General features: G+C 46.3%; 2 protein-coding genes across 3 annotated transcripts; one reads left to right on the forward strand and one right to left on the reverse strand.

Moving 5' to 3' along the window:
* The first annotated feature begins 1,392 nt into the window (after nucleotides 1–1,392).
* Nucleotides 1,393–3,581, forward strand: LOC135370893 (peptidylprolyl isomerase domain and WD repeat-containing protein 1-like). Its single transcript, XM_064604796.1, has one exon. It carries the CDS (start codon nucleotides 1,393–1,395, stop codon nucleotides 3,268–3,270), a length of 1,878 nt encoding a protein of 625 aa, XP_064460866.1. The 3' UTR covers nucleotides 3,271–3,581.
* LOC135370892 (vacuolar protein sorting-associated protein 53 homolog) lies at nucleotides 2,828–14,037 on the reverse strand. 2 transcript variants are annotated; one of them, XM_064604795.1, is made up of 18 exons: nucleotides 13,716–14,037; nucleotides 13,435–13,565; nucleotides 13,108–13,377; nucleotides 12,931–13,050; nucleotides 12,770–12,848; nucleotides 11,854–11,921; nucleotides 11,175–11,390; nucleotides 10,130–10,283; nucleotides 9,956–10,048; nucleotides 9,136–9,224; nucleotides 7,954–8,178; nucleotides 6,613–6,849; nucleotides 6,008–6,086; nucleotides 5,244–5,392; nucleotides 4,475–4,544; nucleotides 4,331–4,416; nucleotides 3,601–3,757; nucleotides 2,828–3,464 (listed from the first exon to the last, which is right to left on the reverse strand). In XM_064604795.1, exons 1-18 carry the CDS (start codon nucleotides 13,824–13,826, stop codon nucleotides 3,279–3,281), a joined length of 2,520 nt encoding a protein of 839 aa, XP_064460865.1. In that variant the 5' UTR covers nucleotides 13,827–14,037; the 3' UTR covers nucleotides 2,828–3,278. The 2 variants fall into 2 exon arrangements, with proteins under 2 accessions (XP_064460865.1, XP_064460864.1); XM_064604794.1 differs by having other exon boundaries at nucleotides 6,613–6,852; nucleotides 13,716–14,036.
* Nucleotides 14,038–14,137: the final 100 nt, after the last annotated feature.

The following is a 14,137-nucleotide window of genomic DNA, read 5'->3' on the forward strand; positions in this document are numbered from 1 at the left end:
GATGCTCATTGGTCTAAAAAACTGGCGTCAGTTTCCTTCGCGCTGATTGGGCGAGAGTCATTTGACTGAGGAGCGAGCATCCGAACGCGCGAACCGCTCAACGGAAGCAGTCGGAAGCAGTCGAACGGAGGAGAAAGAAGAACGACAGAGGAGACATCGCGTCTGTCTGGCCATGCGTGTTCTCTTGGACTGCAACCGTTGTGCACACAGACGCTACGGGGTAGTTTGAGGGCTTTGAATGCTTTAGATTTAGATTGTGGCGAACTGCTAATGTGAGAACGGAATGGCACATCCACCTCATCATCACAACAGCGGGAAGACGAACATGACATGGAATCCGCCTGCACCTCCAAAGGACGCAGAAATCGTCAGAGAGGAAGTCTGCACTCTTTCCGACGTACTGCAGGTGAACGGCAAGACAAGTTTGATTACTTTTTTGTGACTGAAGGAAGTAATGCAGGTTTATCACGTTAAGTGTATTACGTACAGCATTTACGAGTCACTCGGTACGTTAGCGGCGTTTCATTGTGCAGTGCATTGCCGTAACTTGTGCGTTTCTGATATGCCGTTAATCAAAATATGTGTGGTTATACTAGTTGCCCCTCATGCGCGTCTCAGTCGTTCATTCACTGTGATCTACGAACATTCGTGACAAATGCCTTGTTGTTCAAATATGAAATCAAGATAGATTGCCTATCATAGCAGTGATTTTCGTGCAGAGTTACTGATCATCAATATATTTTTTGTTTTGTTTTAGTTCTCCCGCAGCCATCGGCAACAACGACGCACATAGCTCAGCATTGGCTTTTGAACGGCCCTTGGATGTCGAAGTACCTAAAGCTCCAGTGAAGCCTGTTACAAGACGTAAAAAGATATGTACTGTAGCTTTTTCGAGGCAGTTCCCGAGGACAAATAAAGTTGATTTGTCATACACCATTGCTTTTTGATTGTCTGCTTCGGGACAGCATGATCGTTGCTCTACAGCAAGACAACAAGCGCCGAAGACAAACGGACGAGTCTGGGGGGGTAGGGGGGACGAGAGGAGAGACGAAAAACCCGAGGAGAGAAGGGGAAGGAGGTTGGGAAAGGAGGTCGGTCTGCGCATGCGCACTGGGCCCCAGCTTTTTTCCCGCGCTGCAGCTCGGGGACGCTGTGAGTGGCTCCTCGAGATCACGTGGTTTGGGCGCCCGCCATTTTCCCTGGACCATTGCGTAAACGGCAGCTTCCGGCGGATGTCACAACATCACAAGTCAAAACGACATGCGAATATTATTTTTTTATCTAAATGAGAATTTCAAATTTATAAAACGTAGATAAAATGTACACTTTATATCTGAACTGTTTACTCGTGAAGAATACATTTCGCAATTCTTTTTTGCAGTACCGGGACACATGAGCGTCAAAATGGCGGAGAAGCACAAGATAGAAGTTGATAGCGCGAAGGACGAAGATTCTCAGGATGACGTTATCGGCCCTTTACCTTCGGAAGCCATACCGCGAAAAAGGAGAAGAGTTCTTCCACTCGAACGTGTGTACCTTGAAAACCTACCGTGCGCGGAAGCGTACGAAAAGAGTTACATGCATCGAGATACAGTCACCCACGTTATTGTTACCAAGACGGACTTCGTGATCACAGCGAGCTGTGACGGTCACATCAAATTTTGGAAGAAAAGAGAAGAAGGAATCGAGTTCGTTAAACACTTCCGCACCCACCTAGGAAATGTTCAAGACCTGGCAGCCAACTGCACAGGCCTGTTCCTTAGCTCGGTTTCTAGTGACAAGACTCTCAAGGTTTTCGATATTGTCAATTTCGACCTCATCAACATGATGAAGCTTCCTTACAGTCCTGGCCGTTGTGAGTGGGTGTACGGCCAAAGTGATCCAATCGCTGCTGTTGCAGTGTCTGACGCAGAAACGGGAGCGATCTATGTTTACGACGGACGGGGGTCCGAAGAAGCTCCGATGGAAGGGCCGGCCAAAGGTCTTCTCGATCTTCATCGGTCACCCGTTACGATAATTAAATACAATCCCAAGTTCGACACTGCAATATCTGTTGACAAGCAAGGGATAGTGGAGTATTGGACTGGTCAGAGGGGAGATTTTGGTTTTCCCAAACACGTAGAGTTCCAGTCGAAGCTAGATACAGACCTCTACGAGTTCGTCAAAGCCAAAACCTACCTTACGGGACTGACATTCTCGCCCGACGGCTATCACTTTGCAACCATGGCTACCGACAGGAAAGTCAGAGTGTTCCGGTTCCTTACGGGCAAGCTCGTCCTAGTGCTCGATGAAGGTCTGCAACAACTTTCCCAGTTGCAGCAGATGCAACAGCAGTTGCCCGACATGGAATTTGGACGCAGGATGGCTGCCGAGCGTGATCTAGAGAAGTCCGAATCGTTCCTTTATTGCAATCTAGCCTACGACGACAGTGGCCACTTTCTGATGTACGCCACACTGCTAGGTATTAAGGTGATCAACCTGCACAGCCGAACGTGTGTACGCTTGTTGGGTAAGAACGAGAACATTCGACCCCTGCACATCGCACTCTTTCAGGGAGTGGCCGGTGAGAGAGCAGCACCTACGGTTGAAATGTGCGCGTCCGACAACCCAACGTTGGATGCTGCAGCCCAGCCAGATCCGACCTTGGTGTGCAGTGCTTTCAAAAAGAACCGTTTTTATTTGTTCAGCCGGAGGGAACCCGACGAATCTAAAGCCGAGGAACGGGACGTGTTCAACGAACGCCCCTCCAAGGAAGACATAATGTCGGCCACTCAGGCCTCCAGTGTAACGCAGCGCCTTTTCCCCACAGCCATCATTCACACAACAATGGGAGATATACAGTGTTCTTTATTCGTGAAGGAGTGCCCGCGTACGGTGGAAAACTTCTGCGTGCACGCGAAAAACGGCTACTACAACGGCCACCTGTTCCACCGAGTCATCAAAGGGTTCATGGTGCAGACGGGTGACCCGACCGGCACGGGCACCGGCGGAGAGTCCATTTGGGGAGGGGAGTTTGAGGACGAGTTTCACCCCACTCTGAAACACGACCGGCCCTACACCCTGAGCATGGCAAATGCGGGACCCAACACAAACGGCTCGCAGTTCTTTCTTACTGTCATCCCGGCACCGTGGCTGGACAACAAGCACACCGTATTCGGCCGCGTCACCAGGGGCATGGAGTCCGTGCAGAACATCAGCACCGTTCGCACCCATCCGAAAACGGACAAGCCTTATGACGACGTGCGCATCGTCAGCATCACCCTCAAGTGAGGTCCGCGCTACAGCCTTTTCTTGATGAGCTTCTCGAGGCATCGAATGCGGCTTCCTTCCTGTTGATGTGCACCTGCTGCGGTCAGAGCTGTGAGAAGCTGGGCAGCTGTTCCACCTTCTCCCGTTGCTCTTGCAGGTGGCAGGTGCGTCCTGAAGATGTCCACCATCTGGCTCTGCTCGCTGCGTTTGATGCCCTAAATAAAATAGTATGGGTGTGGACAATTAATTAATAGGACTTATGAAAATAAATGTGCCACTGAGCTGGCTGGACTGTGTATGACAGTGAAAATAACAAACAGTATTTTTGTCAATCGTGTTAGGTGTCATTACCTTCATGTCGAGGACCTTTTGGAACTCTTGAGGGTCAGAGTCTGGAAGCAGTCTGAGGTAGTTTTCCACGAAGCCCTTAGGAGGGTCGTGAGGAGCCATGACTACTTTTAGGAGCATTTCAGCCTTGGTCATGCCCTTTACCACAATCTTTGTGTAACTGCGCAGAGAGACAATTAAAAGATGGCTAAGAAGCAAGCGAGCTGGTGAAGTTGATGCATAATGTAAAACCCCCAAGACTAGGGAACACGAAGAGACAGACACAACACGAAGTCTTGAGACTCTGTCCTTTGAGACTTCGTGTTCCCTAGTCTCGGGGGGTTTTACATTATGCACAGAGAGATTTATTTTTCAATGTGATCTAGCAAAAGTTTAGACCAGTCAGCAATCAATACACTCGCAATATCGAGGCAAAATTATTTCAGTGAAGTGGCATTGTTCCTTCATTCATATATGCATTAGAGTAAAAAAAAAAAAAACTTAATGCACACGAATCCTATTAGACCATGACGAAAAAGCATGAGCTTGAGCGACAAAACGATGGATGACACGGCTCGAACCACAAATCAACTTTAACAAACACACAAAAAGGCTGCTATTTAGAGCCGCTTGTGTGCCTCGTCTATTCGTCGGCCACGCTTTTTTTTATCATGGAGTTTGTCGACCAGCTAGCCTCCATCTATGCCACTGTATCAGAATCCTACTAGTTCTATAGCTTCAGTTGTCGTCCTACCTTGCAGGGGCTTTCCTGCTGACCTGAGAGCCTAGTAACGGCAAGTCCAGCAACACAGTCTTGAGCATGTGAGTGTCCAGAAGTAACTGCACAGCACAAATACTTAGTATGTCCGTGCCCCATATATTGGTACTAGGTCCCTACCTGTTCAGCACCCACGGGAGAAACTGGCTTGCACTTGAAAAGTTGCTGGATCAGCTTTGGTATGAACGAGCTGGTCAGACGAAGGATCCACATTAACATTAGGCACAAATAAGTCAACTGGTGGCCACGAGTGTCCACAGGATTTTTTCCAGGAGAGGGCAAAGAGCTTCCAAGGGGTGGCAAAGCATGCAACCAATAGACACTGGACCAGAGAATGAGGACAACAGAAACCTCTGATATGCAGAGGATCAAGCAGATAAGGTTCAGAGTAACAACGACGACATCTGAGTACAAATAGAGCCTGAAGTTTTAACCAGATTCTTCCCCGAATTTGCACCCCGAATTGAAGGTTGCCTCTTTAGGTGAAACCCGATTCTTATCCGGCAAAATCACTGAGACGTCTGTAGGAATTCACACTAACTTGTTTGGTAGCAAACGAAGCAAAATCACCATTTGTACTGAACCAGTTCAGTTAGTTTGAGTAACTGAGCCCGATTTCTCCCCGAATTTAGCCTACTGAAAGCTTTTCCACCTGAATTTGCATGAATTTAGAGCACACGCTTATTTACCCGATTTTTACTCCCCAAATTTAGAAAAAAATATTTCCCGAAAATTTCAGGCTCCAAGTATAAATCATAAAGGCTCGCACATCATAAAGATAGTAAAGAGCACACAATTTTCACACTGGACCTCGGAGCTCCAAGGAGGGCCACAACCTGCCTCAGCCCCATCTTGGAACGCTCGTGCTGGTACAGTAGCAATATATTACCTGGCAAAACGGACGCAGAACTGTGTGAAGTACTTGCGCGAGTTGGATAGATTGTCACGGACGAGTGGCAGCATTTGACGCAGGTGGGACGTGATAGCCGTGACGTAGCTGCTCTGGTCACCTACAGTCTCCACACTGCCCCACTGAGTCTGAAGTGGACAATGCTTTCCATGAGCTATCAGGAATGTATGCGTGACCTATCAGGCTTGCACTTTTAAACAATACTACAGGGCTATCCTTGCATTTGCTGACCAAGAGCGAGGGAGGCTCAGCCTCCTGGATGCTGGCCAATAGGAGAACGTGGAGGGCAGGCTCTTCCCAAGCCTCTGCTCTCGCTTAAGAGATGGCACAGCGTTACCGTTGTTTAGTGAGTGACAAGACTTCTGCCATGGCGCACCAATCTAACCAACGGCTGAACGAGGCTTAGACAGGAGTGTAGCTACCGTTATTTTGCCTGCCGCAAGGCTTCTGCCATTGCGCACCAATCTGACCTACGGCTTCGCCGCCCGTCAACATGGGAACGAGGTCAAGCAGGAGTCGTACGTATGTCGGTTGACGGACGGCGAAGCCAGCAGAAGCCCTGCGACATGCGAAACAACTAAAGAAACAACGGTAACGCTGCACCATCTCTTAGGCGAGAGCAGAGGCTTGGGAAGTGCCTGCCCTCCGCGTCCCCCTATTGGCCTGCACCAAGGAGGCGGAGCCTCCCTCGCTCTTGGTCAGCAAACGCTAGGATGGTCTACTACAGTCACTGTTTTGCTGACCTTGACCATAGCTGTCAGTGGTGGTTCACAGGCTGCTTCCAGGTCTTGCACCAGAAGTTGGATGCAGTTGTCGATTACTCTGAAACGTTTTAATACGGCATATAATATTTTCTGTTTCTAATGATGATGGTGATGATAATGACCTCAGATTTATAAGACACAAAGGCAGCTACAGCTGTGATTCACAGACAGTGTCAACAGTGTGCAACCCTTAATCTCATTAAGTGGGGGCCACAAACTGGGGGATTTTCCCATTGCACCCATACATACATACTGCACGTTGACCAGTCCAGGCATCTGACACCATTCGTAAGGAAAGGCTCTGTAGTTTTCAGCAGTGTCTTCGGCCATGCTTGCCCCTTGTCAGCCAAAGTGTCGGAGGTCAACGCGATTGGTAAGAGTTTATTGGAGATGAATATCTGTAGCAATTTTATGCAAATGAGGATGGACAGTTTCCTATGTCCTCCCAAATAAACGAGGGCTTTGTTGACAACCGATGGCTCTTCTGCCCTCGAGCTTCATTTTTCCGAACCCTCCACTATGCGGACGTTTTTGGTGGAAACCCCCCTCCTCCCCACACAAAAACGATGGTCGACCGTACTTACTTGTGAAAGAGGTTCTGCTCGTCAGCCATGGTTATCTCGGATGACAGGTGTGAGGCTATTTTCTCCTTCAGCTTTCCCTCAAGCTGTTGCGTCGTTTCCAGGCAGTACTCCGCCGTGCCTAACACTCCGCAGACGTGACACACTTCCGACGAGGTTAGTCGTGGAGTTTCTCCTTCTTTCAGTAGGCTTTGGAAGTTGTGCATTAAGGCTGCAGCTGAGCTACTTGTGCTTCCTGTTCTGCTGTAATGAAGCAGGTAACTTAGTCTCAAACAGTCACGGGGAAGTCACTAAATAAAGTAACCGTAAAGTAACTGTTCCTCTTTTTGAACCATGTATTACCGCGTTAAAGTGCGACCCCGTCACAAAATCACTACGAAGGTTGTGGTACATCTTTAATCTTTTGGCTGTCAGGAACTTCTGTACGAAATATCTTCCTCCAGACCTGTGCACATTTCATTCAAATGAATTTATTCCTAAGCGGGCGCACCGCCTCTGTGAAGCGGGATGGTTTTGAAAGCAACACTGGGCTTTAGGTCTCCGTCTGCCTTGCCCCAACTGTCAGACCAGTGTTTTGGAAGAAAACATTTTTCTAAAGTGTATTTGTTTCTATTCGGTTGATATGGACAACATAATGGTCGGGTCAATATGTTGCATAAGTGGTTGGGGCGAGAGATCTGGCTACATGGCGGAAGTGGTGATGACTGCTAGCAGACAACACCGTAGCCACGATGTGGGTGATATCACCAAATTTCGGTTTCCATTCGCTGTGGCCATCATTCACAAATTTATAACTCCTCCAAGATGAACACGTAGGTTTATTAGTTATCGAGGGGGTCGTTTGTGTTGGGCAACACGTTCACCTATTTTTTTTTATTGTTGCAAAATCTCCCTTTAAAGTACCATAGTTACTTTTAAGTTACAGTTTGTTACTTTTAGGGAAAAAAATCAAGGAATACAGCTCTCACACACCTTGCTTCAGCACTTGTACTGTCCAAGCATAGTTATATAGTATGTTATAAACAGAGGATTTTCCATGGGCCCTAACAAGCACAGTGGGAGTTAGTCTAAGGTCGACCTGGCTTTGTACGAGATGACAAAATGTGTAGAATTCTTGTTTGCGAAAAAATGGCAGGGTATTTCAAGCCTCGACAAAATGATACTTTGGGAAATATTGTAATAGTCAAGTAACTTAGTTAGAGCTACACTGTACAGTTACTTTAACCAAAAGTGGTAGCAAGTCAGTTACAATAGCTAGTTACCATAAAAATTATCTAGTTAGACTTACAAGTCACTCGCAAGACTTTTCTCAAATCACGGCACGATAAGGGACAGTACACTTACTTCGGCAATGACCCCTGCAGTACTCGAGTGGCGTAATCTGATAGATGGCGCTTGAAGACCTGCGCTAGTGCCAAGAGTGGCTGCCCTGTGCTTAGCTGGCTGCACTGGACTAGACACTTCTTGTAAGTGACGAAGAGCTGGGCACAGCTTGGCAGAACACCAACACCTGCATCAACAGCTGGAGGAGGTTCCGTAGCAAACTGTTCCACCAACTGCCGAAGACTCCTGCAGGTACGTAGCAACTATTTGCAAGGGAAGTGCAAGAACTTTGTGACACCATGTGACACACTAGGTATGTGCACTTGAATACTTGCCATGCAACTGGCACTTATTAAAGTAGTGCTGGGTTTATTAATTATTATTTTGATTAATATGACAATGTCATTAATACAGAGCACTGTTCGACAATTTGTGTAATTTACTGCCGAGCATTACATGGAGCAACCCCACCAAGTTGTTTGTAACTGAGATTAACTCTTGCAATTCGTTTGTCTAGTGTAGTCTCGCAGTTGTATGTGTGTTCTTTTGTAACATGCTACTTGTTTTTAAGACGGATAATTCGTCACTCGTACCAGGAAGGAAGCATACTGCCAAGTTTTGCTCGTTCATTTGATGCTCTGCGATTCTGATACGTACTTCCATCACAATTTCTGTATTCATGCTATTTGCATTGTGTTCAGTTGTGCCACCATTTCAGCAATGTTTTTTTATATATCTACTTTTCAGTAGGGAGCGACTTTTTCAGGTTAAACCTACTTCCGCCCGGTTATTCCCCCCCAATCTGACTGCCAACCAATTTGGGTTAAACCCAATTTCCCCCCAAATTCCACTCACCATGAAATCCTCAAGTAAAGTTTCCACTGAAGACGAACAAAGGCCACCACGTGTAACACATGTAAGAATGGGTCACTTACGTTCCCAGCAGTACACCCATATGTGTCAGCATTGTCTAAGCCTTCAGGAATTAGCGTTAGTAGGTCACAAAATTTAAAAATAGCACCCCATTTTCGCCCCCGAATCTGAGAAAGGTATTTAAGCTGAAAAAGTCACTCCCTACTTATGAGGTATTTATATTCATACCTTCTTGTAACTGCAACAAGAGCTGCATAAACTACAAATTCTTCAACAAGCCCATTTGTGCACTTGCCTCTATTTTGACACAGTCATACCCAAATTACTTGCCTATCTTGTGATTCCACATAGATGTTGAGGTGTTGTTCGAAGCATGAGGAGATAATACCTTGGAATGGTTTCATCTTTGTCACTGGTACCTACATGAATACATCAACACCGTTAGGAAACAACAGCTGCTGCCACTGCACTTCGTAAGTGACGGAGACCCACATTTTCCGTTATGTTGTAGTATTTCGGTTTGTAAGCATTAAACCTAGCGCATCTCAGCAGGCAAGTCGCTAAAACCCCTACAAATATATACTGTTGGTGGAAAGAATATTGACCCGTGGTCCTCCCATCAGGCGCTTTCAAGAAAAAAGCCACGGATGCCATCAAACAAGGACTCCACACAGTGAGCATGAAAGTTTAAAGTCAGTCTTGTCTCGTCTACTTGCTATCCATATGTGTCGTCAATTTGCGCCAACTCTTCTAATACCCTGTCACACGGGCAGCCTTCAATGAGAGTTGAAACCAATGGCCATTGAACATGTGTGTAGAGCAACCTAGTGTGTAACGTGTCAACCTGTCAGGGTGCATTGGATCCTATGCTCTCAAAGAAGATGACGTGTCCCACATTTGGTGGCGCTACGTGCGTCTTCGATGGCCATTGAAACCAACAGTCGTTGAACATGTGCATAGTTCCACCTAGTATGTAATGTGTCACCCTGTCAGGGTGCATTAGATCCAATGCTCTCAGAGAAGTTGACGCGTCCCACACGTGGTGGCGCTATGTGCATCTTCAATGGCCATTGGCTTTAATGATCATTGAAGTCTCCCCGTGTGACAGGGGCATAACAACTGAAATATCCACAAACATGAGGATGCTAACCTGCGGTATTTGCTCCTCCTCTGTATTCGAATCGGTGTCCTGTGAAAACGGGTTGTTGTCCTCCATAAACGGGTTTCCTTGCCCTAATCTGCCCTGTAGAAAACGTAAAAAAAAATATAAAAAAAGAAAGCACTTTCCTCCCTTTCTGACACCATCTAGACAGGGAATGCCTACACTGGTTGTGTCCGCGCCTCCAGGTACCAGCGTTGCTCCCGTGAACCGGTGTGAGAGCAAGGTCTCAAAATTGCTCGTGGTCTGAATGGCGTGGAGCAGGAGGCGCACGTCCATGTCATGCACGCGACTCTTCATCAGCTGGCTCAACTCATTCCTGTGAGCGGAGTACAAGCATACCGTCAGCTCCTCTGTGTGCATGCTTGTAGCATTTATAATGTGTGAGATACTACGTAACTGAATAAAGTAAATGCATACGGAAGGTACACAAATTATTGCACAGCAGCACAGTGGAGGCTGCACATGAACTGCTATTCAGCCCAGTTCTCCCCTGTGAGTTTTGTCATGCGAAGGTCTAATCTTCAGGAATGCTATGTGGCCTCCTTGAAAGGCTCCCATGTTCAATAGGGAGCATGTAATATATATGCAGTGCACCACGAGATAATTTTGTGCAGAAAGTCATCACATTCTGCAATGTGAGTATTAAGACGGGAGTGCTGTTATGTGTCCATATTCTAAAAAGGGAAGAGCACAAAAAACAGCAGACGACACGGACAAGCTCAGACAGCTTATCCGTGTCATCTGCTGTTTTTTGTGCTCTTCTCTTTTTGGAATGTTTCACAATTATGACAAAAGTGAGAGAGACCAGGGCCTGCTTGTATGAACACTAAGGAGATTCCTCAGCAGCGTCCTTAGCAGCTTTGGGAATCCTTCGGGCACTTGCTACTGTCCTCGATGCTGCTCATGAGTAGTGGCCTGCCGAAGCTACTGAGTATCACACTGAGGAACTTCTTAATCGTTCGTGCAAGCAGGCGCAGAGGTGCAAGTATTATTTGAATTGCCAGAAAAGCTGTGTTTTCACAAAAATGATATCCACCACCAACTTTTCCAGCATACAGGAAGAATACAACAGCTTTTTTGTGCTCAGACAGAAAAAATGCGAAGCAAACAAACAGGAAGGCTCAGGCATCGTTTTCATTGGCAGACTACCGTTTTCAATTGGTGAGCTACATTATACACAGCATGCCAAGATATTAATCATTTTCACCTTGTAATGTGGCAGAATTGCACGGCTATGCATTCGCTCACTTCCCAGTCGACAGGGAACATGCGGCCAAACTTGTCTTCAAATGCCAGAAGGCTTTTCTTGAGCCAAGCATAACGGCGTTCCAGTTGGTCCAGCCACGCCATTTCTTGGTTGGCTTGGAACAGGTGACGGTACTCCACCAGTTGCAGGGACACAAACCAGTTGAGCAGTTCTTGCCTACACGAACCGCACTTGGTTATCATGTGAATTTGCATGCAAGGTCGGTTAAGGAACTTCTGAAACTTTTTCAGATTACTGCTTTTTCTGCTACTAGACAAGGGGCACTTCAAGTGGGCTGTCCTTGAGTCGTGATGCATAAACTTGCTCGTAAGCTGTGCTTCATAATTAGAGCCTGAACTGTTCGGGAAATATTTTTTTCTAAATTTGAGGAGTAAAAATTGGGTAAATCAACATGTGCTCTAAGTTCATGCAAATTTGGGTGAAAAAACTTCCAGTATGCTAAATTCAGGGAGATATCGGGCTCAGTTACTCAAGCTTTGACATTCGACATTTCTGAGCATTATCTTTGCATACTGTCTGACTCAAACTGATGTAAGCTGTGCTCTCACTGTTTGAGCTCTCCTTCATACCACCATGGAGGTAATGAAATATGACACAGCATATTGGTCAATAAACTCACTTCACTTTGGGTTCCAAGAGAGAGACGACAAGACAAGCTTCGGCAAGCTGCTGGCTAGGAGTGAAGTGCTGGAAATATATATATTATTAAATATTATAGCTCTTGCACTAAATTATTAGCAGTATGTATCCTCTTGCATGTTTCACTATGCTTCCTGCTATTTATTTATTTGTAGTACTTCTGACGTATACTCGCCGTGGAAGGAGGTACATACAAATGCGAGAATGAATAAGAACTGTATGCGTATTCCAGCACCAATACAAATATAACAGCGTACAAGAACAAAAATAGCAAGGGGGAAAACACCATAGCAACAAACATGGATCTGTTCTCAAAATATAAAAATAAGTCAGCACGATCACGAGTCACAATGTAGGTTAAGTAAGCTCAAAGACAAACAAGGGCTCAGAAACAAAAAAGAAAGGGGCTATGTAATGTAAATATGTAATGTAATGTATGTATTATGTATGTAACATAATGTAATGTATGTATAATGGTTCAACACCCCGGAAATCGTACCTTGGCGAAATACACTCTCGCATGTAAAGTTCCCATAGAACCCCACCCGATATATTTTTCTGGCTACACCACTGAACCCAGTCAATGAGGACGTAGGATTTATAAATGAAGAGAGAAAGCAATGATTTTTTTTTTTTTTTCGATTCCACACCGCAAAGCAACCGTGGCTATGAGCGGCATACAGATGTGGGCAGATGGAGAGAGGACAGCAGGAAGGAATGGAGGACAAGGGGGTTAAGTGTGCGTCCCTGCCGGAAAGCCCAGGGAAAACCCCAGACAGCACGGCCAGTGCGGGGATTCCAATCCACGTCACCTCCAAGTCTCTGAGCGGAAAGCGATCATCCTAACCACTGGTAGAAAGCAATGAGTTTGGCGAAAGAATGCCAGGCACGCTTACTTTTGCATTTGGTCCTTCAAAGGCTTCGTGGAAATCTGCTGAAATCTGTTTTGCCAAGTCCGAGCGTATGCTGGTTACCCTGAAAGCGCAACCGCCTGATCACATGGGTTTCAAGACTACACTATCCCTGTGTCAGGTGAATATAATAAGCAGAAGCATACTCCTCAGCTAGGTGTCGTATCTGTGAGATGGCCATGTACGGATGGAAATGCTCAACTACGTTCATCACTCCTTGCAGTAGGTTAGCCACTTCTCCATAGTGGCGCTTCTGCTGCAGGTGTCTGTAACATAATTCAATGTCGTATTACAAACATAAGCCAGCAGATCAAGATGCTCACCTAAGTTCATTCACACCTTCCACGAGCATGTGCAAATGATTCAGCGTCGTGATAGATGCAGTAAGGTGTCGCTTGGCATGGTCCAGCTGCTTGATATCTCGCGTTATCTCCTTCACCATGTGCTCTGATCTGTCTGCCTTCTCTCTGATATCTTTGATGCAGAGGGAGAGCTGTTGAATTGCTTTGTGGGCCTCTTGGAGGGCTTGACGCCCATCTCGTCCAACGTTCGTTTGGCCGCGCACCACAGTGTGGATTTCCTCATCCAGACGTCTACGCATGTACAAACATGTAGCAAGGCTATCACTTAACATTCGCACATGTCAATACCTTATTTTGGCATTCATCCGAGCAATGACTTCATCTATGTTGGAAAGGGATTGCTCAGTTGGGAAGAGAGTGTTGATATAGTCTACTGCATTCAAATCAGGACTGTCAAGGGGGTCACTACTGGGAAGCACCTGCGAGAAAAATGTACCACGCAAGCTACTTACATATCGAGACTCATTTGGATCACGGGACTGGCGCATCATCCAAACCCATATTCAGGTTCAAGTCATTACTTTGCCACATAATGCCACGACAGCAGTACAAGCAGTAGGCAACTTTACCTGTTGGATAGCCTTCTCAACTTCTGGTGAAAAATTGACGAATGATTTAACAGTTCCTTGATCAAGAGCAATATCGCCAATATCACCGTGAAAGCCTACTGCTGTTGCCATGTTAGACCGTAGAACTAGAACTACACAGTCGCTTAGAGCTCCATACGGGGTTTTCAGACCGAAGAAACTCAGCGCTTCTGCTGCGTGCACTTGCAATAATGCTTCTTTTTCTTCTATGCTGTTTTTCCACCCTGTTTTCTCACATTCCACGCACTACACGGGTCCTTCGCCGCTCGTACTCCACCGCTGTGCTAGGTGCTAGCTAGCCACGACCGTAGAGTCAGTAGAATCAGACGTCGATCGTGAAAAAGATGATGAACTGTAAAGTTATTTATTTCCTGCATGATTTGCTGTTAATTGTGACAATCGCA

This window comes from Ornithodoros turicata, chromosome 10 (genome assembly GCF_037126465.1).
Source record: "Ornithodoros turicata isolate Travis chromosome 10, ASM3712646v1, whole genome shotgun sequence".
Classification (NCBI taxonomy): Eukaryota; Metazoa; Arthropoda; class Arachnida; order Ixodida; family Argasidae; genus Ornithodoros; species Ornithodoros turicata.